The following is a 26,023-nucleotide window of genomic DNA, read 5'->3' on the forward strand; positions in this document are numbered from 1 at the left end:
CCACAGCAATTTAATTGTAAAAGTACAGCAAAACTGTTGCAGCTTTAACACTGCTTCGTTTAGAGTTAAAGTTGGAGCAATTTAGCTCACCTGCCTGGCTACAGGAGCATGCAGAGGTAACAGTTACACTGTAACAGCTGATGAGATTCTCCTCTGCAGCAATTCCAGCATACTTTTTGAAGTGGTTAAAAATTACATCTTTCTATAGGCTAACACTTTTGACAGCCACGTCCTAAATGGAAGTAAATTTAGTTTTTATAGTAGTTGAGGTTCTAATAGATAATGTTCAAGTTCAAGAATTTGTATTACTTTAGCCTTCCAATTTCAGTAGTTTTGTTACCAGTAGCTATACTTTCAAAGCAAAACCCTCAGAAATGATAAAAACTAAGTTAGCAAAAAATCTTGATGTAACCCTTTTTTTCACTCCATAGCTCCTTTTGCTCTACTGAGCTCTTAGGCATAACCATGGCAAAGTAATATTCTAATTAGTTTTGCCTATTGCCTGAGGGAAACCAATTATATTTTGTCACAAAAACCTAACTAGAGCACGCTTCTGGCGATCCATAAAACAAAACAAAACACCTCCTTCCAAAAAAAAATCTCTAATACACATATTTGCTTTTAATGCAAATAATGTTATTAAATTTTGTCAAGTGTTTCAAATCAAGGTTTACTATTTAAGAATGTTTCAGGTGATATTGTATCTTAGAACATGGTGGTTCAAATTTTGTTTTCAGGTACAGGAAGATAATCTTAGCGCTTTTACCTGGGTGAACCAAGGACTGATCGACTCTGACTAGTAAAAAATTACCTATCAGCATCAGCTTGACTGTTATTTTGTTTTTTCCCCATATAGTACACACATACTATACCACTGAATTACAATTGTTAAACACAAACTGCATGTCTGATATAAAAGCAATAAAATTATTGGAGTTCTGAGTATTATGTTTACTAATAGAAGAAAAGTCAAGAAAGACATTTTGAAAACATCTTTTTTCTAATTTACATATAAATTATAAATTTAAAATTTTTATGAAAGGATTTTTGACAACTTTTAGGCATAACAACCCACAAAAAGTAAAAGCTAAATGACATTAAGGCCCCTGATATGCACTGCACGTAAAACGATTAACTGGTTAATCCTGTTTTAAGAAGTGACATTCATTCAAGTAATGCTGTGAAAAAACTCCAGCAGAAATAAGTGATAAAGTTATTACACAAAATATGTGTAATAATTATGTGGCTGGTTCCTACCACACCTCTGACTGAATGGCCAGTAGTCTCTGCCTCTGGAGCACACTCATGGGCTCCAGAGGCAGAGACCACTGGGCTCCCCCAGCACCAACAATATGTGGTGATGGGGTCTATTACTTTATCTCATCATTGTGCTTCCTTCCATGCACATGTGGCGTGGCAGAAGGTGTGATTGCTGGGATCATACATCAGATCCTGATGCACCTTCTTTTTAATGTCTGTTGGCTAAGATTCCAAAACGAAGTTAGAAAAAATATTTCCTATTTACTCACAGCGCAGAAAAATTTTTCGAAGAGAAAATATAATAGCAAATAGACAATACAGTATATATAAGTGTATATGTACAATAGATGTGTTATGTAAAATTTGAGACATACCTCTTGTTTCCACAGCATGAATACATTTCCTCACAAAGTTAAAGCCTGCTTCATTTAAGAACACTATAAATTGAACAAAACCACATTATTCACATTAATCTCATTTTGTGTATAACTACGTCTTTATGTTAGCCTCAACATGGTTTCTATGCTGTTGTTGCTGAAAGCAAAATATCTAGAGTTAGTAGCTTTCCTTTATATAATTGTTGATTCAGTCTCTACTCCTTCACACAAAGGGAAACACACTTTCTGATAATTAAAGAACTAGCACACATATATTCAGGGTTTTTGCATGCATCTTTTAAAAAAATAATCTAATATCTTTTTCTGTTACAAATAAAAGACCATAAGCATACCCTAGCACTTGTATGGTGGAAAGTTTGACAGTTTAAGAGGATGTATATTTTAGGAATACCACACACACAGACTATGCCTTTCAGACCTGCAGAGACAAAACAATATGGGAATAAATCAAAACCAGATGCCTGCAGAATCCATGAGACACCTTTCCCTCAGCTCAATACTTTGCTATCCTGCAAGAGCTTACACATATTTAATGTTTTGCACAGCTAGTTCTATTGATTTCAACTCACAGTGAATAGAAATAATCCTGTATGTACAGATTTCAGGAAGCATGGAAGGCCCATGCTATCAATGATATATTTTATTTTGTTAAGATATATTACATACTGTGGTTGAAATTTTCAAAGATGCTCAACTCCAATATGGTTTCAGTGGAGTTTATGTGCCTAATGTCTTTAGGTTTTTCTGAAAACTGCAGCCTTCAATTCAAATGTTCTTGTTTTAAGATGGCCAGAAAAGGTAGCTAGACAAGCAACCCTTACAGTAAAACTATTAATGAACAGGGTCAACAAGCACCTTTTGACATTACTATATTAATGTCAAATTATATTAATATATTTTTCATTTTCACTGCACACTTTTCTAACTAGCTGAATTAAATTTTTTAAATGATACATTCATTACAGTTAAAATAAACGCCATCAAGTAGAAAACAACAACTTAAAATTTTAACTAACCTATCTATATCAATGTAGGTACTCTATATCTACTTTAACCTAATCTGTCTATATGTATTAGTTATGTGTATCTAGTTATCTATCTGAAGAGAAATTGGCATGTAGTACACTATTTTTAGAATAATTATATGCATTGCTGATTGAATTTTCCCTCAATTTTTACTGGATGTTATACAAATATAAGACTTTTTCACAGTGTATGTAACTGAATGTTGGGATGGGATGGTCTTTGTTGAAACTTGAGAGAATAGTAATTTGCAGCAATACAGGAAAGATATTTTAAAATATCTGGAATTGAATATGCCAGAAAAGAAGTCTGCCTTACATATTTACAAAAGCAAGATTACAGTTTAGAGTTCAGACCTAAAGATACTACTGAACTTATACACTTCATCCTCACACACAACTTCACTTTCAATAACCAACACTTCCTCTAGACCATGGGCACAGCTATGTGCACCAAAATGCCACAATATGCCAACCTTTTTACGGGCAAGCTGGAAGAAGAATTCCTCAAAGACTGCACCATCAAACCCTTGCTATACTTCAGATATATTAATGACCTTTTCATCATTTGGACTGAAACCTGCAATCTCCGATTGATTTCCTCAGAAATTCAATAATCATCACCATTTAATCAGATGATATTTTGAATACAGTAGATCCCTGATTTATGTGATTCCGACTTACAGGTCTCATGTTTACATGATTTTTTATTAGGGTCTGGACTGGAAAATGCCCCTTGAGATGCACATCATTTGCGCTTATACGCGAATGCTCATGAGCTTCGCATATATACTTGAACGTCTCACAAGATTTGCAGGTGGAATCAAGCGGAGCTGTGCCACCATTGTGGTGGCGACATCTTAAGATGCATAAGTGAGACGCTAAGCGCACCTCCTAAAGGCGATTCTGCCAAGAAATGGGGGAAAAAACTCTGACTAAGGTATGTCGGGGTACGCAACCCCACAGTATTCTATTATTTCCTATGGGGAAAGTCAACCAGACTTACATGCATTTGACTTATACGAAATTCCCCTGGAACACAATACTCGCATAAATTGAGGGTCTACGGTACTCCAGCACCAACAGTTCCTTTTTAGACATTATGATCACTATCCAGAATGGTAAAATACAAACTCCCACATGCAAGAAACCCATGGACCAACATATATATCTGTACAGAACCAGCAATCACCCTAAACACACCAAGAAAGCTACAATATACAGCCAAACCCTTCAAGACCACTGAATTTGCACTGGGAACACCTGTGATTGTCAAATCATAAATATCAAAAGGGTCTTCACTCAACAAGGACACTCCTACAGAGAGATGGATATACTTTTGAAAGAGCCACCCAGACATCACGTAAAAAACTGACGCAGTACCAAAAGAAAATCCCCATGAATTGCACACCATTAGTTATGACATATCCCTCCCTGGAACCTATACAGAAAATCCTCATATAATGGCACCCATAATAGAAGAAACCCAGTTCTTAAACAGATCTTCTGAGAATCACCAATCCTAGATTTTACACAAGCACTGAACCTCACCAACCTCATCACCAAAAGCAAACTTCCTATGGCCCAAGACGCACCGAATAGATTCAGACCATGCCATGACAAGAAATGTAAAACCTGCCAACATAGCTCCATCACCCCCACAATAACTACACCCCAAAACAAAACTATCACTGTTCCTGGATCTTACACTTGCACCTCCAGAAATGTAATACATCTCACCCAGGGCACTAAATACGCTGATGGAAAATACGTAGGAGAAACCTTGTGGCACATTTCTTACAAGACAACCACCCTCTCCCTAATCTCTCAGTTCTAATCCTGAAAGGGAATTTACAAAACACCTTTCACAGACAAGCCTATGAACTTTACTTCATAAATCTACTGGATACAAAAAATCATGGACAAAATGTCCATGATTTATGGCACATTCTAACTTCCCTGCCATCTGATAGCCCAGATAACCTCTCTACTATTCACCAGCTACATCTCATCACCAGGTCTACATTCCCCTTCTTCTCTGCTGGACCCTCACCTGTTTCTTACCCATTGATTGCCTTAATTTGCATTTTAACTGACGGGTATTCTTGCATGCTGACCTCTGGCTTGGATTCTATACTATTCCATCCAGGAAGAGCACAGTACAACTGCAGATGCTTTTTCAGCCTGAAGAAGAGTGTTTGTATCCAAAACCTTGCAAATTCCAACTAATGGTCTAATAGAAGATATCAGATTTACCCAAAGAACCTTGTCTGCCAGAAGAGGGCATTTTAAAAATGTAGGTACATTTCATAACTTTCTATAATGAAAAACTTACTTTCTTCTTTCTTGCTAATGATGGCAGGTAGTGTGTAAATCTGAAAAAGAAATTAGTGCAAAGGATTAACATTTATGATTTTAAGTCTTAGTTCCCTAGTACCAAATTGGTTGACAGCTCTCAAGCCAGCACCCACAAATTTTGTGTTAACAGTGTACCTGAGGAAAGTCTTGCTCCTCACATTTATTACTATGAACAAGCTTACCAGAGCATGAAACTTAAAATATTGGCTCTGGCAGGCAAGCTCCCTGATGACAGTTTAGTTAAACTAGATGTCTGAGCACCTGAAAGATGTTTGGAGTTAGTATTATGGAAACTACTATTATAAGCGGATCCTGCTTACATTCTGCACTGCTCCAGCCAAGGAGGAAGGCTGTGAGAATACTTTCAGTTTAGCCTGTAATTCTGATTGATCATTTTCTTCACATTGGGTATCTGCCAAGGCATCTTGATATTCAGTGAAAATGTCAAATGCGGGTCAATGATAGAAAGAAAACTCTAATCAGCTTTGTTTATTGGCACTTAAAGGCTGTCATTCCTGTTGATTTTCCCTGAAGCACCTGCTACTGCTTCTCCATGGCATCACATTTCATAGATTTCATAGACATTAAGGCTGAAAAGGACCTTGTAAGATCATCGAGTCCAGGCTCCTGCCCCAGGGGAAGGAAGTCAGTTGGGGTCATAGGAGCCCAGCAAGATAAGCATCCAAATTTCTCTTGAAGGTGTTCAATGTGGGTGCCTGAACCACCTCTGATGGCAGGCTGTTCCAGACCTTGGGGGTTTGGACAATAAAGAAATTCTTCCTTATGTCCAGCCTGAAACAGTTTTGTTGGAGTTTATTACCATTTGACCTTGTCATCCCTTGGGGTGCTTTGGTGAACAATCGTTCCCCCAGATCCTGGTGAACACCCCGATAAACTTATAGGTGGCCATCAGCTCACCCGAGCCTGCGCTTTTCCAGGCTAGAGTCCCATAGCTCTCAGCCTGTCGTCTTAAGGTTTGTTTTCCTGACCTCTGATCATGCGCGTGGCTCTTCTCTGGACTCTCTCAAGCTTCTCCACATCCTTTTTGAATTGCGGAGCCCAAAACTGGATGCAATACTCCAGCTGTGGCCTCACCAAGGCCAAGTACAATGTGAGAATGACATCCTGGGATTTACTTGAGAAGCATCTATGGATGCAAGCTGGCATTTTGCTTGCTTTACTAGGTGCAGCGTCACATTGAAAGTTCATGTTCATCTTGTGGTTAATCATGACCCCCAAGTCCTTTTCATCTGCAGTGCTAGTCAGTGTAGCACTGCTGAGCCTATAAGCATGCTGCAGGTTTTTCAGCCCAAGGTGGAGAACCTTATGTTTTTTTGGTGTTAACAGTGTACCTGAGGAACACCATCAGGTTCTTGTCCGCCCATTTGCTGAACCTGTCCAGGTCAGCCTGGATTGTCCGCCTGTCTTCTGGTGGGGATGCTTTGCCCCAAAGTTTGGCGTCTTCGGCGAACTTGGCCAGTCCGCTTCCGATTGCAATGTCCACATCATTAATGAAGATGTTGAACAATACAGGATCCAAGGACAAAGCCTTGGAGGACCCCACTGGTCACAGGGCACCATGAAAAATGACTTCTGTCAACCACCATGCTCTGGGTCTAACCATGGAGCCAATTCCCCAAACAGCGGATCATGGTGAACCCGAGGCCGCAGTTAGCCAGTTTTGCCAAGAGGTGATCATCAGATACCAGATCGAAGGCTTTTTTGAAGTCAAGATATATGAGCAGGTGATAGGTCACCTGGTTGTAGAAGGAAATGAGATTGGTCAAGCAAGATCTACCTGCAACAAACCCATACTGGCTATCCCTCAGGATACTGCTGTCAGCTAGTCTGTTATCCCTATGACATCGTAATTATTTGTGTTAAGCAGGAGGATGAGTTCCTCCTGCTTATTCTCCAAGCTCCTGGAATTCATGTACAGGCAAGCAAATGTCCCCTTGGGGGCCCCTGCCTTGCCCACAGATTGATCCAGGGCTGAAGCAGGGGTGGGATCCCTTAAGTGCCTAGGCCCGCTGGCTTTGCAAGGGTTGCTTAGTGGGCCAGTGGTGGCAGTAGTTCCTCCATCCCCCAGTGGGCTTAGTTTAAAGCCCGGTGGAGCAGGTCAGCCAGTCTGGCTGAGACTCACCAGCGGAGAGAGGTGGAGGCCATCCCTTCCCAGAAGCTCGCTGCCTCTCTCACCAAACAGCAGACTGTGGTCATGAAAGCCAAAGCCTTCCTGATGACACCAGCACTGCAGTCTTTGGTTCACTACCTGGATCCTCCTCTCTTTCCTCAGCCCATAGCCCGAGACTGGGAGGATCAAAGAAAACACCACCTGCTCCCCCAGACTCTTTAGTCCTGCTTCCAAATCCCTGTAGCGGTTCATGACCTGGCTGGGAGCTCTCCGAGCCATGTCTGTGGTGCCCACATGGATAAGAAGCATGGAATAGAGGTCAGTGGGCTGGAGGAGTTTAGGGATCTTCTCCTCAATGTCTCAGATGTGAGCTCCTGGGAAGCATCAGACTTCCCGGGCTAAGGGGTCAGAGCAGCAGATTGCCCCATCAGTCCCCCTCAGGACGGAGTTTCCCACAACAAACACTTTGCGTTTGGTCTTGGGGAAAATTGGAGCCGTAGCTACAGTAGAACCTGTGTTGCCTGCAGGAGCTGGCAACACAGCAGGCTTCGTGGGGGATGCAAGAGGTTCGTATGTGTTGCTGAGCTCTGGCGGGGCAGAGGCCTTGGTGCGGCAGGCGTTGGGGCCCTTGACCACCTTGGTCCAACCCCTGGGCTGGACACTAAGTCCTCCCTTGTCCTGGAGGGAGACCATGGTCTACCCTCCATCTCCTGGGGGAGAAGGGCCTGGCACTAGGAGTCTATCTCTTGCTCACAGTCCCTGATGGCATGCAGTCTCTGGACTGTGGCCTGGAGCTCCTCCAGCTGGCACACCAGAGACCCCAGTAGGGAGCAGACCCCGCAAGGGGAGGTGGCCATGCTCCCGGGCCCCAGAGCCTGAAAAAGCGACAGGCAGCCCCCACAGCTGAGAGCCAGGGGCTCCATCTGGGTGGAGGCCTGTGGTGGCTTCTGACATCCAAGATGATTTTTTGTTATACCACCAAGGAGAGCAAAATTATATCTCTGCCCATATATTCTGTATGCCAGTATACTATGCAGCTGGTTGGACTGTGAAAACCTTAAGTAATGAAGCAAATGAAGCTGAGTGTGAATTTAGATTGGAGATATCCTTTTTTAGTTTCATTCTTTAATTATTACTTTACTATTTTAATTACCTTATCACCTACATAAGGTAAATACTTTACTATATATATGCACTGAATTGTACATGTGTCTTATATGTTTGAGGTATTTTGAAATTCACACAAAATTGACTCATTTTTTATGAGAAATCGGACTGCATAACAACAACAAAATTTCCTTACTGGCTCCTTTCCATCCATGGCTTCCAACCAAAGTTTTCTATTGGATTCTGAAGAAGCCTGCAGTGTAATGATCCCAGGTCTATTAAAACAAAACAAACATTATTTACAATTTATTTATCTTCCCCCAAATCTGCATCCTGGACATTAAAATAAAGAAAGCATGATTGCATGCATACAAGTGGGCAACAGGGAAGAACTAAGGACATCACTTTAGTTTCAAGTATAAACTACTTTGTGGCATTAGAGAAATACAGTATTTACTTGCATACCACATGTACCTCTGCCCCCCAAATCAAAAGTGGTACTCATGTCTTAATCAAGGGAAGCTGATTTTTCTTGGGAAGGGTAGGCAGAAGCAAGCAGATGCTGTAACTCATAGCTGGTAAGAAGGCTGATGCTTCTCTGTAGTTGTGGAAGCAGAAGGGGCAGAATCCAGTTAACTCTCTCACAGTCTGAGCATACTGAGCTGGCTCTGGGCAAGTGAGCTGCTAGATGCAGTCTGTAATATCTTGATGAAGCTTATGGTGTGGAAACAACAATTTATTACCTTTAGATGTAAACTCTTCGTATGATAATTTGTTAAAGTAAACCATAATGAACACAAGCAACTATAAAGAGTTTTATTTGAATCCTGTATAAATTAGTCTTTAAAGCGAACTATAAGACATTATTATGGATTTAAGGACAAAACTCTTCATGCTACTTTACTACTATCATAGTCTTGTTGGATATATTTAATTCCTTTGAATTTCAAGAACACTGATTTTATTTGCCAAAACAAAATTGTCACTTCGCTGATTCTGAAAAAACCAGAAAAGAGTATAATGCTTGTGTTCATATTGTTTTAAAATTACAGTTCCTGGGAGATATTAAACTAATGGCATGACTGAGATCTAAGGAATTTTATACCCCATGTCAAAAATTGCCCATCCTTCCATGCCACATTGCAAGGATCAGGCAGGAGGTCATTGTCCTGGAACCTGGACATGTTAACTACGCCATATATGTACTATTTGCCAGGGTCCTAAAAGACTCTAAGAGGTAGCAAATGGAGTAATTTATCTCTATATGTTTCCAAACCAGACTATGATGCTTGACATTTATTTATTATTTTAATATAAATCTAATATATATAATTTGGTACTTTATAAACAGCAGAGTCACTATCAAATTAGCATCTTATAAATTGACAAATATAATTATTACTGTAAATTGGTAAAACAGGATAATTACTTGAATATGAGATAAGGCTTTCCCCCCAATCAGCATTCAAAGAAACCTCATTAAATACACTATCATTAAACTGCTGCCAAAAACAGCATGTGATCGGTAATGGTAACCAACTGTGAAACTGATTAAATGCAGCCAACAGTAAGCATGACTATATAATCCATATTGGACAGACCTACTGATGGGAATCTTGCACCAGCATAGGTTGGTGCAGCCCATCTGAATAAGAAATATGGCAGAGCCCACTGTGCTCAGTGGACATGTCTACATGCTCATTAATGCACTTTTGTTACTACGTATTAAGTAGCTTTAATGGGAGGCATTACATAAAGGCACTTGAGGCTGCTCTAGTGCACAGCAGGAAAAGCAAAGATCTTTTTATTGACTCTTAATGTGCAGGCAACTAATTCTACAGAGCATTAGTGTATTAGCACTGTTTTTGCCATGATGCTTTAATGGGCAGTAGAATACATTATAGTAATAGTCATTAAAACATATGTGTAGATGTGTCCAGTCCCCCTCAGGGGCAACTCTTTTTCAAGTCATGGTGAGCCACAGCATTTAATACATTTCAATTTCATCTTCCCACCCACAGCTGCCATTTCCAATTATGCTTGATTCTTTACCAGCTTTAACTGTCTGGCAAATTTAACAAAATGGGGCCCCAAACAGAGAATCCCTCTGTCTCCCCCCCTCTTCCCCCACCTTCAGCCTGTCACAACAAGACATGTGATTACATCCATATATCCAACAAAACATATGATTAGTGTGGCCCTGCCATCCATGAGGTGGAGCCAGACCAGGTGGCCTTCACCTCATCTGCATATATATATTTGGAGGATCCCAGGACTCGTGACAAGAACACCCAGTTCCAGTTACAAGTGGGAGGCTAATTAGCATATGGATTCTTTGTGGGGGAGTATACATACTGAGCAGTGCTGTACTATGGAGTCACCATGGCTTGAACCACTGTTGACTCTGCTGTGGCCCAGCCCAATGAACTATATGATAAATCATAAGCATTTCAGCTTTGGACTAGTTGCATATAAATAAATACAAAAGTGCTGTTTAAAAGTGGGTTTATGGAGTACCTGTGCTAAAACTTCCAGCAGTTTCAAAAAGGTAAAGTGCATCAATTCTGGATGAAATAAGTCCATTTGCCGAAATACAAATTAGTACAGGCATGTTTATTTCAAAGTTAGTGTTTTAAATTTGCCCCTCACTTCTATTTGCACTCAGGAGGTGCATCCAGACGAGCATGCATATGCCTCTTGCAGCATCTCAAAGCCCTTTGAGACACTGCAAGAGGCACATGCATGAACAAAAAAAATGCTCCCTGCACTGCAAATTTGCAGCGCGGGGACAAAATTAGACTCCTGGATAGTCAAGGGTCAAAAAATATCCTGGGTGAAAAAAGCGGGGCAAATGAGCCTCAGGTCTTCCACAGAGCTATTCAGGCAGCCAGCCAAAGCATCTCTATGGCTGGCCCTCACACTGGTGCTGAAGCACCCTGCCTGCCAGTCCAGGGCAGGCAGCATGCCAGCTGCAGGGAGCTGGACCCGAGCTCCGTGCCAGTAAGTAGGAGGTGGGAGAGTCTGGAGGAGGGGGGAGAGGATCATGCGGGACCCCCCAAAGGCCGCATTCCCTGCCCGCTTCCCAAGCCCCCCGGATCGCTGCACTGCCCAGCCACATCCCCTGCTGGCTCCTGCCTCCCCCGGATCCCCACCTGGCCCTATCCCCTAATGGCTTCTGCAGCACCCCTGATGGCTGCCTCACTGGGCCCCACTGTCCCAGCACTGTAAAAAAACCCAACAATAACAACAACAAAAACACATATTTTTTGACCTCTGGATATTTTTGGACCCTCGGGGAATGTTTTTTTTGTTCTCACATGTGTCTCTTGCAGCGTCTCAAATGACTTTGAGATGCTATAAGAGGCATGTGCGCACTCGTCTGGATGCTCCCAGGGAGAGCAGGGTCTGAGAGTGAGGAGGAGATGAAGGGGCTGCAAGGAGGATGGTGCCTCTCAGATTTATTTTTCTTGGTGTAGCAGTGAGTGGGGGGGCAAATTCAAGGCAAACCTCCAATAATTAGATTCTATACCTGGAAATTTATAATAAATTTATAAAAATTACATATAAAGAATCCAATTATTAGAGGACCATCTTATATTCACGGTCATCTTATATTCAAGAAAATACTGCAGTCTTTTAGAGAATGACCAAGCAAGAATTATATTAAGAGTGTGAATTTATTATCCCTGCTTAGTTCACCAAGACTTTAAGGAAGATGTTTATTCAACATATCAAGTTCCAATTTCTTAATGAATAAAGATTAATTTCATAGAGTATTGTCCATATGTATTTTCTCACAAATATTCAAAACTGTTTCTCTTCATTTTGGACAATTAAATGTGTACAGCAGTACTTGGGGAAATATTTATGCAATTGTTTCAGCTTATGGGAAAAATAAGTTCTCTCTTTTACTTTAGATAAAAACAGTATTGTAACAATTCATTTACAATTGCAAACTTTAAGTGAAGAACTTCTGTATCTGAGAGAAAAATGTGGGGAAAACAAAAGCATGTCTAAGAAAGAGATTTATGAGACAAATGTCTAAAACCAGCCTTTCTAATTGAAACTTAAGGTCTACAAAAATCCATTTTTATGTACCCAGCTTGGTATATTGACCATGATAAGATCACATAGACAATGTTATCCATTCTTTGGTCAGAAAAATAGGTGTGGAGAAACTAGGTGCTTACTCTTGCAAACTTGTCCTCATTTGTACACAGATAAATGGAGAAATATTTTGTGGCTGTTATAATAAGAACCACATATTGTCCAGAAGTATTGCTATTTTATAGCATGATAATTAAATTAATTTTATTAAAAATAATAATTAAAAAATCAGACCTTTCAAATACTTCAATATCAAAACAGAAACGTTTATCGATTGAATCTGTCTTTCTTCTGATACAGGATTTTAACTTGAGTATTTCTGGTGAGCTTGTAACAAGGCCATTCTATAAAAGAAGCATAAGAAAGAAACAGGGAAATTAGTACATAGACACAATGTTGCGACAGCATGGCTCTGATCTTTAAGTTTAACCACATGACATTAACTATATGAATATGCTTAAAGACTTAACATTATATAAACATTTACAATCATCCCAAAATGTTATGCATATTGTATATTAATATAATTTAAATAGCTTCTTCTTCATATAATTGTGTACTTATTTCAGATCAAACATCTAAATTTGAAATTACACATTGGGAATACATGTACCTCTATAAGGAAACCTGATGGTATGCAGTAGTCCAAAATCCATATATCTTGATCTGATTAGATTATGAACATTTTTTAAAAATACAAAAATGAGGACATTTAAATCCTGTTCCTGTGCTAAGTCCTGTAGTTTTCGTGTCAGTTGATATACCGTGGGAAACAGGACTACAATAGTAATAGTTTTGAAATATATTACATAAAAGGTAGGTAATTTTATTTCCAATATGTAATATGACCTTTAGTTTCACATGTAAAAACATTTGCCAATGTTAATCATTTTATTGCAAAAGCAACTCTTCATTTGTTCACCTGAATGCCTCTGATACATTAAATACTATTTTCCTTATATGTCTTGCTGATGTCTTCATATAAAAAAGTTCATATACAATTTTGGGTATAACTCAATGCAATACTCACGACTTTCCCACCAGACTTTGTTTCAGCTAGGCTCATTGTAAAAGTCTTTGTCCCTTTATCATAAGTACAGTAATGTTTTATCCAAGTAAATCCAATGGGTCCTAGATAGAAGAAAAATAATATTTAAAAAAAAGCCATTCAGAAATGTTATAATAATGTTATGTAGTGTTAGAGCTTTGTACAGTAGAAGAGATGCAGTGTAAAAGAGGTACAGTGCAGCACTTTGAGAAAATCCTCTTTCCTATTTCAGGATGTGACACACAATGATTTTATAACCTTGAACACATCTCTTAGTAACATGTCACATAAGAGGGCAGGGCTGCAAAGGACCTTATGAAATCTCACTAGTTCAGCTCCCTACTCAAGACAGGTTCCCTGATTAATGCAAGGACAGGGAGAGGAAAAAAGGAGACATCTGTCCCAGCCAAGTGTCTTTCTAACCTGCTCTTGAAAATTTCCAAGGATGGAGATTCAACAATTCCTTCAGAATGCCTGTTCCAATCCTTAATCACCATTGTAGTGACAAAGTTCTTTCTCATATATTGCATTTCCTATTCTTCCATCTCATTGGGATAGCTTTTTCCTGACCCTTAAAAGGGCCTTTTAAAACCATGACATCCCTCTGTTGCTCTCCCTTCTGACCTTCAACTAGAGAATTGCACTTACCTACTTCCCATTTCATACTGTGCTTCAGAATAAACACATATCTCCTTTATTTATTAGGCAGTATCTCCTTTTTTCCCCTGCTTATCCCTCCTAAACAAGCTATATACATCTGTAGCACACCCTGACCCAGCTCCTATTCGAGGTATGCTCCCAGTGTACTTTCGCACCTACAGGGATGTCCTTCAGCACCTGATCACTGACGGAAGTCTGCTGCTTGACCCCTGAGAACAGTCAAAACTGTGCCAAGGGGCCAATTTCTTTGTCCAAGGTACCTGCTGCCTCACTAATGTCTTGCCATCTAAACAGAGAAGATTGCCACCTTTTTCAGTCATGTGCTTAGAAATGAGAGACTTCTGGAGAAGAGGCCTACCTATTTAGGCAAATATTCTGAAATCATACCAACCACTGATAAAAGGTAAGCTATAAAGAATACCAAAAAGATTTATTATAAAGCCAAGAATAAACATAAAATATCAGCATCCATAGGTTAAGCTACAGATATATATATATATATAAGAATAAACAAAATAAAATAAAATATCGGAACAATGATTTTACTTTATCTCTGCATCTTAGCTCTAAGATCTGCTCAGCTCCACAGGTTAGAAAGCAGCTGTTGACTTCGACCTACCTGTCAAGTCATCCTGCAAATTCTCCTGTCAGCCTATTCAATTGAGAGTGCAAGATGAGTGACTAAAGTCCCTTATATCCAGGAAACTTTAGAAAAAACAGTTGCTCTCATAGCAAGGCTTAAGTATATTTTCTTATCTGGTCATTTATACACATTATCCACTGGATTCTTGGGGAGCCCATAATATATATATATGACTTCCTGCCCCGTGTGTGTGTGCATGTATGTGTGTGCGTGCGCGCTTACTAGATCAGAAGTCTTTCCTGCTCCGGTTATGACCCAGAGAGTATTAACATCCTTTCAGACCTAAATTGCTAACCCAGTATCTTTAGGATACCAACTCTCATTTATTTCTCCAATTGTGAATAATGTCCTTTCCTGCATAGCCTATTTTCAGTTTTCATTCTTGCTACCGGTCTATCTTTTTAAAAGTTAATTCATCATCATCTAGAAGGGGCTGACTTATGTACCTTGGACTACGTTTGTAAGGGTGTATTTGACTGACCATCAAACATATGTATGTCAGACACTAATTCTCAGTGATTACTTCTCTCAGCCATTTCAATTTTTATTGTTTGCCAGATGTGAAATTCTGTTTAGGGAGCAACACCTAAAATCATTATCGTGTTATGCAACCCTGGACCTACTATGGCACATAAATATATATTTATACCCAATATAAGGCTAACTGCAGCTTAATGTCATCTATCAAAACCACACACACCATATCAATAAAATCAACTCAAGAAAACATACATGACATCCAAGAAACACCTCAAGATATGATGAGTTTGTGACACCATCCACAACAGTAGTCTAGTCATGTGAGCTATCCCATCGTGTCTCCATAATCCCAGTTATGTTAGGATCTTCAATTTTTCCTACTTAATTACCATGCAGTATCATTAGTGCCCACATGAATGAGCAGCATCAGATAGCAGTCAAAGGGCTGGATAAGTCAGTCTGGGTAACCTTTCTGGGATGTCTCAGATGCAGGCTCCTGGCAGGCTGCAGACCTCCAGAGCCAATAGGGCAGGGCAGCAGATGGATGGCTTCATGCTCTGCTGAGGGGAGTTGCCAACCACCAGCAGCTGTTGCTTACACTGTAGTAGTAGTCTCAATCCTGCCACATCTTGGGATACATGGCTTGGCCTCTCTTGCCACTGGAGTAGGCTGCTTCTTGTCTGATGTCGGGGCTTCATACCTGTTCTCCACCTGAACAGCTTCAAGTTTAGAAGAGAAATGCAGTCTGCTCTCAGAGAAGACAAGCTGCCAGTTTCCACCATCCTGAGTATCTGGGTCTTCTTTGTCTTCTGATGCCTGCTCTAGCTATCCCTCTCCCATGGTGTGGAAGGTCTAGCTGTGTATTAAATAAATGAAGACCTCAAGCTCACAGATGCTTCTGGCTTGTTCACCTCCCCCTGCTGCTCCTTTACTTTATTCCTAAGAGACTCCACCAGGAGGTACAAGCACCACCCCAGCTGGCTGTCTCTGGCAGGGACATGCAGGCCACATTTGCCAAGCCAGATCAGGACCTGGGTGGAAGCCTTGGTGGTCAGTGGCAAACCTGGACAGAGCGCACAGGTAAAAAAAGAAGAAAACAAAAGAAGGACGAGCTGGCAGAGCAGGGGCTTTGGCAACGTGATATCTTCCAGCCATTCCATTGATTCTCCTGCTAGCTCCTTTTTCCTTTTCTGCTTCTATCTCCTAGAAAATGCCTTTTTCTTCCTTTGTCTGCTACCATTCAGGAAGCTAACAGTGAAGGATGGACAAGAAAGTGGCTAGGCAAATTCCCTCAGCAAAATCCCACTCAAACTCCCGTGTTTACTGGGTTGTCTTTGGTCATCTTATTACTGGCTCCTTAAGCTTAAAGTTCAAGCATCGTAATGTAATTGAGTAATTTAACACTCCAGGGTCTGATTTTCTCCAGAAGCTAGACAGAGAGAAGTGAGCCACTAATCAGTTACTCTCCAAATACTGGCATGGTAAGTTTCTGCAACCACCTCTGCCTGGGTAGTAATGTTGCAGAACAGGAGCTTTCATGTTTCTTCCCATAAAGTTGGTGGAAGAGATCTATGAAAAGAACAAGAGCGCCAAAAGTAAGGAAAGCATGGAGAGAAGATCCTGACTGTTAGATGCAGAAACTCAGTGAAGACCTTCTTGTCTCCTATCATTTGGAGTGGGACTGTACTAGGGAGATCAGTGGAAGCATGACTTTGTGGTAAGAGTATTATGAATAATATAGCTGTAAGAAAAGGTGCCATGACTAACTCTGACCCTTGGTAATGGTTTTAAATTGAAGATGTTTTTGCAAATAAAGGCTAGAAATACATTTTCTGGTAGAACAGCACAGTTTAGTATTGGCAAGAAAAGGAACAAAAGGTCAAACTACCTACAAACTAACTGCTGCACACATTCCAGCAGAACCCCTAAAAACAGCCACAGGGAGTCAAAGGGCTACTGTCTAGTATAACTGAATAAGGTTTATCAATATTCCCTAATTGGTGTGGCCTACATTTTATAACTCATCCTGAAGAAGCCATAGCTTAATCCTATCTTGAAGCCCTTTTTTATTGCTGACCAATAGCTTGTCTTCATTGCAGAACTACCCTAGGTTCTTGCCCAGGAATTATCCTGAATCCCACTTCTCCCTGCCCACAAAACCCTTTCACTGAAGTTTTCGTAGAGTTCAGATTCATCTTTCATGATGTCCTGTAGCCAGCCCTTCACCTGCACTGAGGATTCAAACCTACAACACTCAAGTACAGACAGCCCTCCACTGCTTCTCACAATTATTGTTGTATTGCCTAAAAAAGAACCAGAGACCAGTTCACCTTACTGCAGCACAAAAAATCATGGCATATGCCTCCAGAAGTCTGGGACACACATCCAGTAGGAGTCCAGCACCACTGAGAACAGAATAATTCAGGTTTGCTTGTTCAGTGTAGCTACTCTCCTGCTCCAGACTAGGCTACTCTACATGCTCAGATACAGATTCTGATCAAAGGAGGCACCTTTGCTATGAAAAAGCAAGCTCAAAAAGAAAATAAATGTTTCCCATAGAACCAAAATGTGCTTCAGACACTTCCCATTCAACTTCTGAGCTTTATGGGGACTGTGCTTGTAAAATTTATGTGACTGCAACCTAAATCACTATAGCAACAAGCCAGCACCAAAAAACTTGAATGCACTTGATTACTAAATACATTTAAAAGAAGAAAGGGTTGAGATGCCATCCTCAAGCCAGACGTACAATTCCCGATAATTTCAATGGAAAGTGCGGCGGCATATCAAGGGCAAAATTTGGCAGTTACAGCATGCAACTGGACATACGGTTTTGTTTTTTAATGAAAGGTGTTGCTACGGGAACATTTTTTATTAAAATGTAAACCAATTAATCTTTAAAACTACAGATGTTAAAAATATCATCATAATTCTGTGTCAATTACTACAGATTTGCCTTGTAAAGGTGCCCATCCACAAAGGCAATGATGTTTTCAAAGAATTCATCAGCCTTGTAAGTCATTTGGTTGAAAACCACGATTCTAAACATGCAAACATACATGCTGGTCATGCAACTATGCTCAGAGAAGCATCTCTCCTCACCTGTATTTCACAAGACAAAAACGAAATCGCCCCAATACTTGGTTATTTTATTGCTGAAATATTTTTTTTTTTATATATATAAATGGATGATTCTTCTAATATACTTTTAACCATGCCAGTGTTTTACCAACTCTTGCATTATAAGGGCAAACATTTTCAAATAAACTTTATAGATTTTTTTTCTGTACATGTTGCTATCTTATACACATCAATATTTTGTACAGAGAGGTACCCAAGTGCTCCACTATCTCATCCTCATACTACTGTTTCTGTATGTCTGTTGTAGCATTTTGTAAGTTTACTTTTTGGAAAAAAATAGCCTTATTTGATAGTGAATTTATATCATCCTTTGCAATAATAAATTTTGTGTCTTGTGCACTACTAATAATAGATATGCAGAGTTTTGCCCTTGAAGGCAGTACTTATTAACCATACTCTTTTTTAACAGCATCCTTAACTGGTTGTGGAAGGCTAACACCAGTATAAGGAAATCTCTCCGAGGCAGAGATGACAGACTGCTATTTTTTCCTGAAGTAAACTAATGACCAAATCTCCTTTCAGTGAGAGGATGTCAAGTTGGCCTCTCACTATTTAATGAAGCACTGCATGTGCCCAGCATTTCTCTCATTTCTTGCTCTCCCAATAATAGTGCCTTGTGTAATTCCCACTTAACAAAGACTTGTATTATTATTCAATTAACATATACAGGATCTGCTCAAAACTCTTTAGTGTAGCTTTTGCTAAAAGTGAACCAGGTTAACTAATATCAGCACCTTATCTCCCTTCGTTTGGCTCATATATATAATAGGAGCTCAGGCTTGTGAGGTGAGCTTTTAGTGAACCAATTAATCTGGGAAAATCAATTATCTATAGCACTATACAGACTCTTGATGTAGGCTCATTGGGTGGGTGGTGGGAGGAAGCAGACCCTCATAATTGAATCTACGCTGACCATTGAGACCAGTTCCAGATACCCTGCCTTTTAATATTAGGCCCAGAAAGCTCCTACTTTTACAAGAGAGTAAAAAAATGGATTTATAGGATAAGCTATACTGAAGATTTATCACTGTTTAAATGAAATACAAATTTGCACATCACACAGAATACCTAAACCATGTTTATTGTCATTTGCCAGCACCAGCTTGACCCACATCATACACAGCTGAGATAGCACATAGGATGGGAATGGCTTTACTGAGGGTGTAGCATGATTTTTGTACAGCTAACTCAGGCAGATTGTCTACGTTTTATTTGATGTTAACAGTGGTGTTTGGTACATCACATACAGCTATTTTTCCCCTTGTCCTCAGTTTTTGGTATCCAGGACTGCATTTTCTCAGATGAGAGTCAAACTGCTCTGACTATTCAACGTTTATGGTTTCTGATTTGATTTTCCCTTCCCTTTGTCATTTATTGGTAAGCTCCTGGCAGTGTATTTTTGCTAAGTCTGTACATTTTATTTCTATTTCTTTAACTTGTTTGGACACTGCTTCATTCTTATTCTTATCATTTACATGCAAATGAACAGGCCTACACACCTCAAACTAATAATCCAATTTCCTTTTGCCTTTGTAATTCATATGGTTTCTCTCACATATTAAGGTTTTGGGGTTTTTTGCTTCAAAGGGTCTACATTGTGAGTTTAACCCAAATTTGCTCATGGAATAGTCCCTACTGGCCTGCCTACATTGCTTCACGTACAACCCAAGAGTCCTTCTGAGGAGCGTGTCTCACCCACTAGCTTCTGCTCTGCACATGCTCTTATGCTAAAACACAGCCACATTAGAGCAGTCATGAGGACACAGCTATTAGAATAACCATGGCAGAGACCCTTAGGATGCCCTGAGCTATTGCTGCAATGCCTACTTTTTGGGATACGGTAAATATAGAGTAGGAGTAAGTAGGCAATAGGGCTCTCAGGGCCAGCACAGTCAGTGCAGACATGCTCTTCCTTGCCTACCTGCCTGATCCCCCAATGACCTCTTAAAACACATTATCTCCACAAGGTTCTGCTACACACAGACAGAGACAGTGACAATGGGTTCCCTGAGGTAAGGGAGGGAGCCAAGAAGGTAGTTTATTAGTTTTAATAAAACAGGCTTCTCTACTTTTTCCTTCAGCCTATGTTTAGGTGGCATCAGACACCTCTTGGGAAAGTTCTCAGTATTCCTGTGGGTCAGACTTTTCTGAAGCATAAGCAAACAAAATAGATAGAAAACCCACAATTTGCCCTGTCCAGATTTTACGTTTTTTCTCAGCACACTTTAAAAGTGGCAAACAGTAAAGCAGTTTTCAAAGTTGGGTATATATGTGCATATGCTATTACTCACGCTTCTCCTGGACATAGAGATAGCCTTCCATGGTCCACTGACTTGGTGGTCGGTAATCCTGGCTGGCAGATTTCATTCTCTGCATCAGTCGCTCCACTTCTTGCCTAGTACTTTCAAAATTATTCCGTGTCTAAGAAAAATAAAAAGAGTGAAAACACCCTAGAAACTCAATAGTTCATTCAGTATTTAAGGTAATAATTACAGAAAGAGATCAAATATTGTTGCTACTAATACTATTACTACTATACTACTACTATTACTATTGGGCCACATTTAGAGAAATTGGGACAATTCTCTGAAGGACAATACATTTATTTTTGCCCTAGTTATGCTGATAACGGGGATGTAAAAGATAACCTTCACTCTGTATTCTCTACAGCATGTCGGTGAGCCACCAAAACAATTACTTACTTCCACAAGTGTCAAGGAAATTCAGGGGAATTCAACAGGGGAATTCAAAAGGTCACTGGCCTTAAAAAACTATTTCTTAGCACACTCGCTCTCATGTTAATGTCAATCCCAGAAACCCATCTATGCATACTAACATCATTCTGAGAATCTTGGAGCAAGACCATAATAACTGTGTATCAAGGTACAACTTATTTATGTAAGGAAAGATAAGTCATGTTTAGAGTGGCAGAATGTGTCAAGTATGTAAAAAGGCTCTATCTGCCAGAACATGAATTTTTCCATGCAGCCAAATATATGTATAGGCAAACAGATAATAAAGCAAAGAACTGCACCATTTAGATGTGCAAATGCCCTTTTTGCCTTAACTGAAATCAATGGGCCAGAATCAACCCCTGCCTCCCACCACATACCTAAAGCAGATTGTACAAGGGAACTGCTATGGAATTATAAAGTATGTTAGATTGTTGTGGATAAGCCTAAATCCTGCCAGAGCTGAATGCACTTCAGTAAACTGCAGTGAAAGTACACTCAGTATCTTACAAGATTTAGCCTAGTTGGTCAGAAAGGCACAGTGGTATGGACATTTGGTTACCCGGAAACAACTAGCAGCGGTGAACCTTGTGCCAACATGGGCAGATTTGAACCAATTATTTTCAAGTTTATTCAAAATGATTATAATCCCTAGCTGTTATATACTGGTTTACATGAAGCAATGTGCAGGCTTTATTTATTCCCCAGAACATCCCTGCTAAATCGGAGAATAGCCAATGTCTATACAGTGCTGGGAAGATGTATGGTATTATATGTGCTTATTAAAACCTAGGCAATGTAGGCCACAAGCAAAAAAAGATTTAATAGACAACAAATAATCAAGTTGCGGCATACTCATGACTTTAGACAGCACATAATCGCATACTGATTGAAATAGAGTGTAGTTAGCCAGTTACTGACGTCTGAATAGTCCTGGCTCCTCCCACACTCTCTCCTAGGGCGACCCTTCTCCAGATACCACTGAAGTCATTATGAAGCTTTCTGCCTGACTCCGATTTGACCCCTTTTCCCACTTCTGTAGAGACTAGTCCAGTAGCTATTTAGAGCTTTTTTAATAAGAGAAAGAGATTAATTTGTGAAACAGAGGAAATAACTCAGTAAATTCTTGTGGCATATCTACATAGAAGGTGGTATTAGCATGTTTTCATGTACGTTTCTCCAGCCATGGAGGCTGCTGGAGAATTCGAATAGAATGAAGTACTCTGGACTGGAGGATGGACGTTTGCTCTCCTTGTAGTGAAGCAAGAGTGACCTCTTGTGCCTCCAACTAACAAATCTTTCATAAATACCCAATTTTAAAGGAAAAGAGGTTGTGAAAGGCTGTAGATGGAGAGGGAATATCTGCAAACAAACTTGCGTGTGGGTGTAAAATGATGGGAGTGTTAGTCATTTCAGAAACACCACTTCTGCTTCCTCAGGCAGAGCTAGTTCTGGGTTCCAGCTCCAAATGGGGCTACCAGGTATAAATGAGGGTAGAAAGGAAGAGGATAAGTGTGAGACAGATTATCCCTTGCATCAAACCTAAGAGTATAGTTCTGTATTAGTATAGCCCAATACCAAGACAGGCCCATTCTGGGAAACCCCTAAACCTCTGCCACTTTGTAAAATATTCCAGAGACAGTAACCGGTAGTAGCAGAAGTCCTGTCAGCACATTTTCTTTGGAGCCATACCAATAACAGTTCATTTGGAGGCAGCGATAATGCGTGCAACTCCAGCATGTATCCTGAAGTTGGTAGGCTTGGCAACCAAAACCGAAAAAGTCAAATCCTGAGCTGGTATAAGCTGTCATAACTCCACTGAATTCAATGAAGCTACAATTTATATCTGGTGATGATCTATCACACTATCTTTCCTGGTAGGGGAACTGACCCCTATAAGAGTATGTATAGAATAATGATGCACAAGAGAACAGTAAAATGGAATCTATTGAGGAACATGTTAAACTTCCTTGCAGAATTTTATTTATCCTCCTTGTGGGTTTTTATGGATGGGAATCAAAATTTGGCTCAACATTAAAACATACTGGTTGAAATTTTTTTACACAAAATTGTTGAAAGGATTCCATTTATTTGAACTCTACTTTTCTTTTCGTAGAGTGATGAAAGCAATCCTGGATTCATTCATTATTAGTCAGGCATAAAAGATATTTCTTGTGTACCTAAATATACGGTATTCAGACCTGTAGTATCTGAGCACAATAAGTATTTTAAAATTAAAAATAATATTGAGTAATTCTCTAAATCTTTCTTCCTTTTCAACTTCTAATGGAGCTAGGGGGATATTTAACAGAGCTGTGTATCTATGAAGGGCTTACTAAAGGGAAATAAAGCTTACTAAATGATTTTTCATTTATTTTTAATGTGTTGAGATCTACAGTTATCTCTTAATCTTTTAAGGGTTCAAATCACCTGGTCTGGGTCTAGCTACTATTCTAAATTTCAGGCTCGGGGTATCGAACATATGGCCCATACAGGTGTTCTATCCAGGCCACCAGGCTACTGGAGGGACAGGGAATTTTTTAGGATATGGAAGTGAAAGCTGGGGACTGCTGGGCCTCCACTGGATATGGCCATTCATGGCAAGTGGATGAAAGCTATGCTGACACATTCCTGCTCACTCTGAAGTTGCTTGGCTCGCAGCCACTTCCCTGGCCACCACCACTGCTTGCGTCACCACTGCTGCCTCTGTCCCTGGTCCTACAGCCATAGCTGTCACTGCTTGTCCCACGGATCTGGCTCAGGGCATGGGATAAGTTTGACGGTCCTGTTTTAGCTCATAAATTCATATGCTGCCTCCTACTAGTCAACCATTTCATTTATCCTGTGGAACTCCGCAGCTCTGAGAGCTGATGATCATACAGTAGGAGAAATGATATCCAAAAAACTAGAGTAAAAGGATGCCCTTTGCATATGAGGAGCAAAACTTTCAAATAAACCCTACGTTCAGTGGGAAGCTAACACAGAAGACAGAGCAGGGCAATGGGGTCAACGCAAGCTGTGATATTAAGCAGATGAGCTGCTTCATAGTTTCATAGTTTCATAGTAGCTAGAGTCGGAAGGGACCTAGGTAGATCATCTAGTCCGACCCCCTGCCTTAGCAGGAAAGAGCACCGGGATCAGATGACCCCGGCAAGGTGCTCATCTAACTTCCTTTTAAAAATCCCCAGGCTAGGAGCCTGCACCACTTCCCCTGGAAGCTGGTTCCAGGCCCTAGCCGCCCTGACTGTGAAGTAGCGCCTCCTAATATCTAATCTAAACTTACCCTCCGCCAGTTTGTGACCGTTATTCCTGGTCACTCCTGGCAGCGCACGGGGGAACAGGGACTCCCCCAATACCTGCTGATCCCCCCTGACCAGTTTGTAGCAGGCCACAAGGTCCCCCCTTAACCTTCTCTTGTGGAGGCTAAACAGGTTCAGGTCCCGTAGCCTCTCCTCATAAGGCCTGCCCTGTTGACCCCTGATCATACGAGTGGCCCTCCTCTGAACTCTTTCCATATTGTCCACGTCCCTCTTGAAGTGTGGCGCCCAGAACTGGACGCAGTACTCCAGCTGCGGCCTGACCAGTGCTGCATAGAGGGGGAGGATCACCTCCCTGGACCTGCTCGAGATGCATCTGTGGATGCATGACAGGGTACGGTTGGCCTTCTTGACTGCCTCCCCACACTGCCGGCCCATGTTCATCGTGGAGTCAATGACAACTCCAAGATCCTTTTCCGATTCTGCATCAGCTGGAACATTTTCCAGGTTCATAACTTCATTCCTAAAATCAGACCCTAATTCAAAAAAGCACTTACATATGTGCTCAAGTTCATCTCTGCTCACAAAACTTAAAATATGAAATTAAAGAGTGAACCGTGTCCGTCTTAATGATGCGTTTCTGAATCAAGGCCCATCAGGCCATTCTATTTGGCCCACAAGGCCCCTAAACATTTTAGAAAATTAGTATTTATCTACTCCTGGCTGCCTGTCAAAGATGACAAGAGCCACAGACAGTAGGACCGAGGGGGAACCAGCAGCAGGATGCAGGCAGTCCAGCCCTGCCCCACCCCCAGCCATTCTCCTGCCTTCTGTGGTAGTATTTAGTTGGGCTTCTGGCCTACTTGACTAGAAAAACAGACAGAGACCAGAAGTGCTGATACTTCTTATTTCAGTTACATGCTCTGAGATAAGGATTCCTGCATGCCTTGTTCAGTCTTGATATATTACCCTGTACACAGATGTTTTCTTTAAGTAAACTGCCTGGATGTCTGTGTGATTTACCATTGTTTTGTTTCTCTAAGGTCGTCTTTTTTTTCTCTTTTTCTGTTTTAAGTATAAATATGCTTGTAAACTTAAAGAGTCCGAGAAATCCTTTGAAACAGACAAGTGGGTGATTCCCTTTACTGTATGGAATTCCCCCTGTGATCACAGTATAGCCCTAATAAAGAAAAGCTGACTCTGTCAGTTCTGATTCAACCACAACACAAAGTTTGATTTCTTCCATAATCTGGTGCTGTGACTTGGATAGAGATGCTCGGAATGATCAGCTGGGACACAGACATCTCTTCACTGAAGCCCTGGTGCCAAACCAAGGTAAGAGACCTTTTGAAATTTCTATTGCGGCTTTTCAGTGAGAGGCTGTCTCTGTGTCTTCTTGATTCACTGCTTGAGGCTTACCCTATCTGAACTTTTTTTCTGCCAGAACTGTCAGACCCACTGTGTGAGTACTAACTGTGAGTAGAAAGAGTTAAGGTTAAAGACTTTGTGTTACTGTTGTCAATGAAAGTATTTCCCCATGTGAATTGAGTTAAGGTCTGTAAAGAACTGTGAGGTCTCTCTGAGGCCAGGAGTGGAAACCCTGTGCAGCCGCCCCGAAGACAACAGATTTGTTCTATGTGCTCTTCGAAAGCAAGGGTGCAAGGTGGAAACTCTTAGAG

The 26,023-nt window shown here is 40.6% G+C and overlaps 1 protein-coding gene across 2 annotated transcripts in view; it reads right to left on the minus strand.

Moving 5' to 3' along the window:
- Positions 1-26,023, minus strand: part of ARHGAP42 (Rho GTPase activating protein 42) — a 313,916-nt gene that overhangs the window by 54,076 nt on the left and 233,817 nt on the right. For both annotated transcript variants that reach the window (XM_090030242.1, XM_090030234.1), the window contains exons 8-13: positions 20,647-20,776; positions 13,414-13,514; positions 12,618-12,727; positions 8,473-8,551; positions 5,016-5,055; positions 1,635-1,697 (exon numbers count right to left, since the gene is read on the minus strand). In XM_090030242.1, the coding sequence (XP_089886368.1) occupies positions 1,635-1,697; positions 5,016-5,055; positions 8,473-8,551; positions 12,618-12,727; positions 13,414-13,514; positions 20,647-20,776 (523 nt within the window). The remainder of the gene's footprint in view (positions 1-1,634; positions 1,698-5,015; positions 5,056-8,472; positions 8,552-12,617; positions 12,728-13,413; positions 13,515-20,646; positions 20,777-26,023) is intronic.

The sequence above is a fragment of the Crocodylus siamensis genome, chromosome 1 (assembly GCF_052110815.1).
Source record: "Crocodylus siamensis isolate JL-2025a chromosome 1, ASM5211081v1, whole genome shotgun sequence".
Lineage (NCBI taxonomy): Eukaryota > Metazoa > Chordata > Crocodylia > Crocodylidae > Crocodylus > Crocodylus siamensis.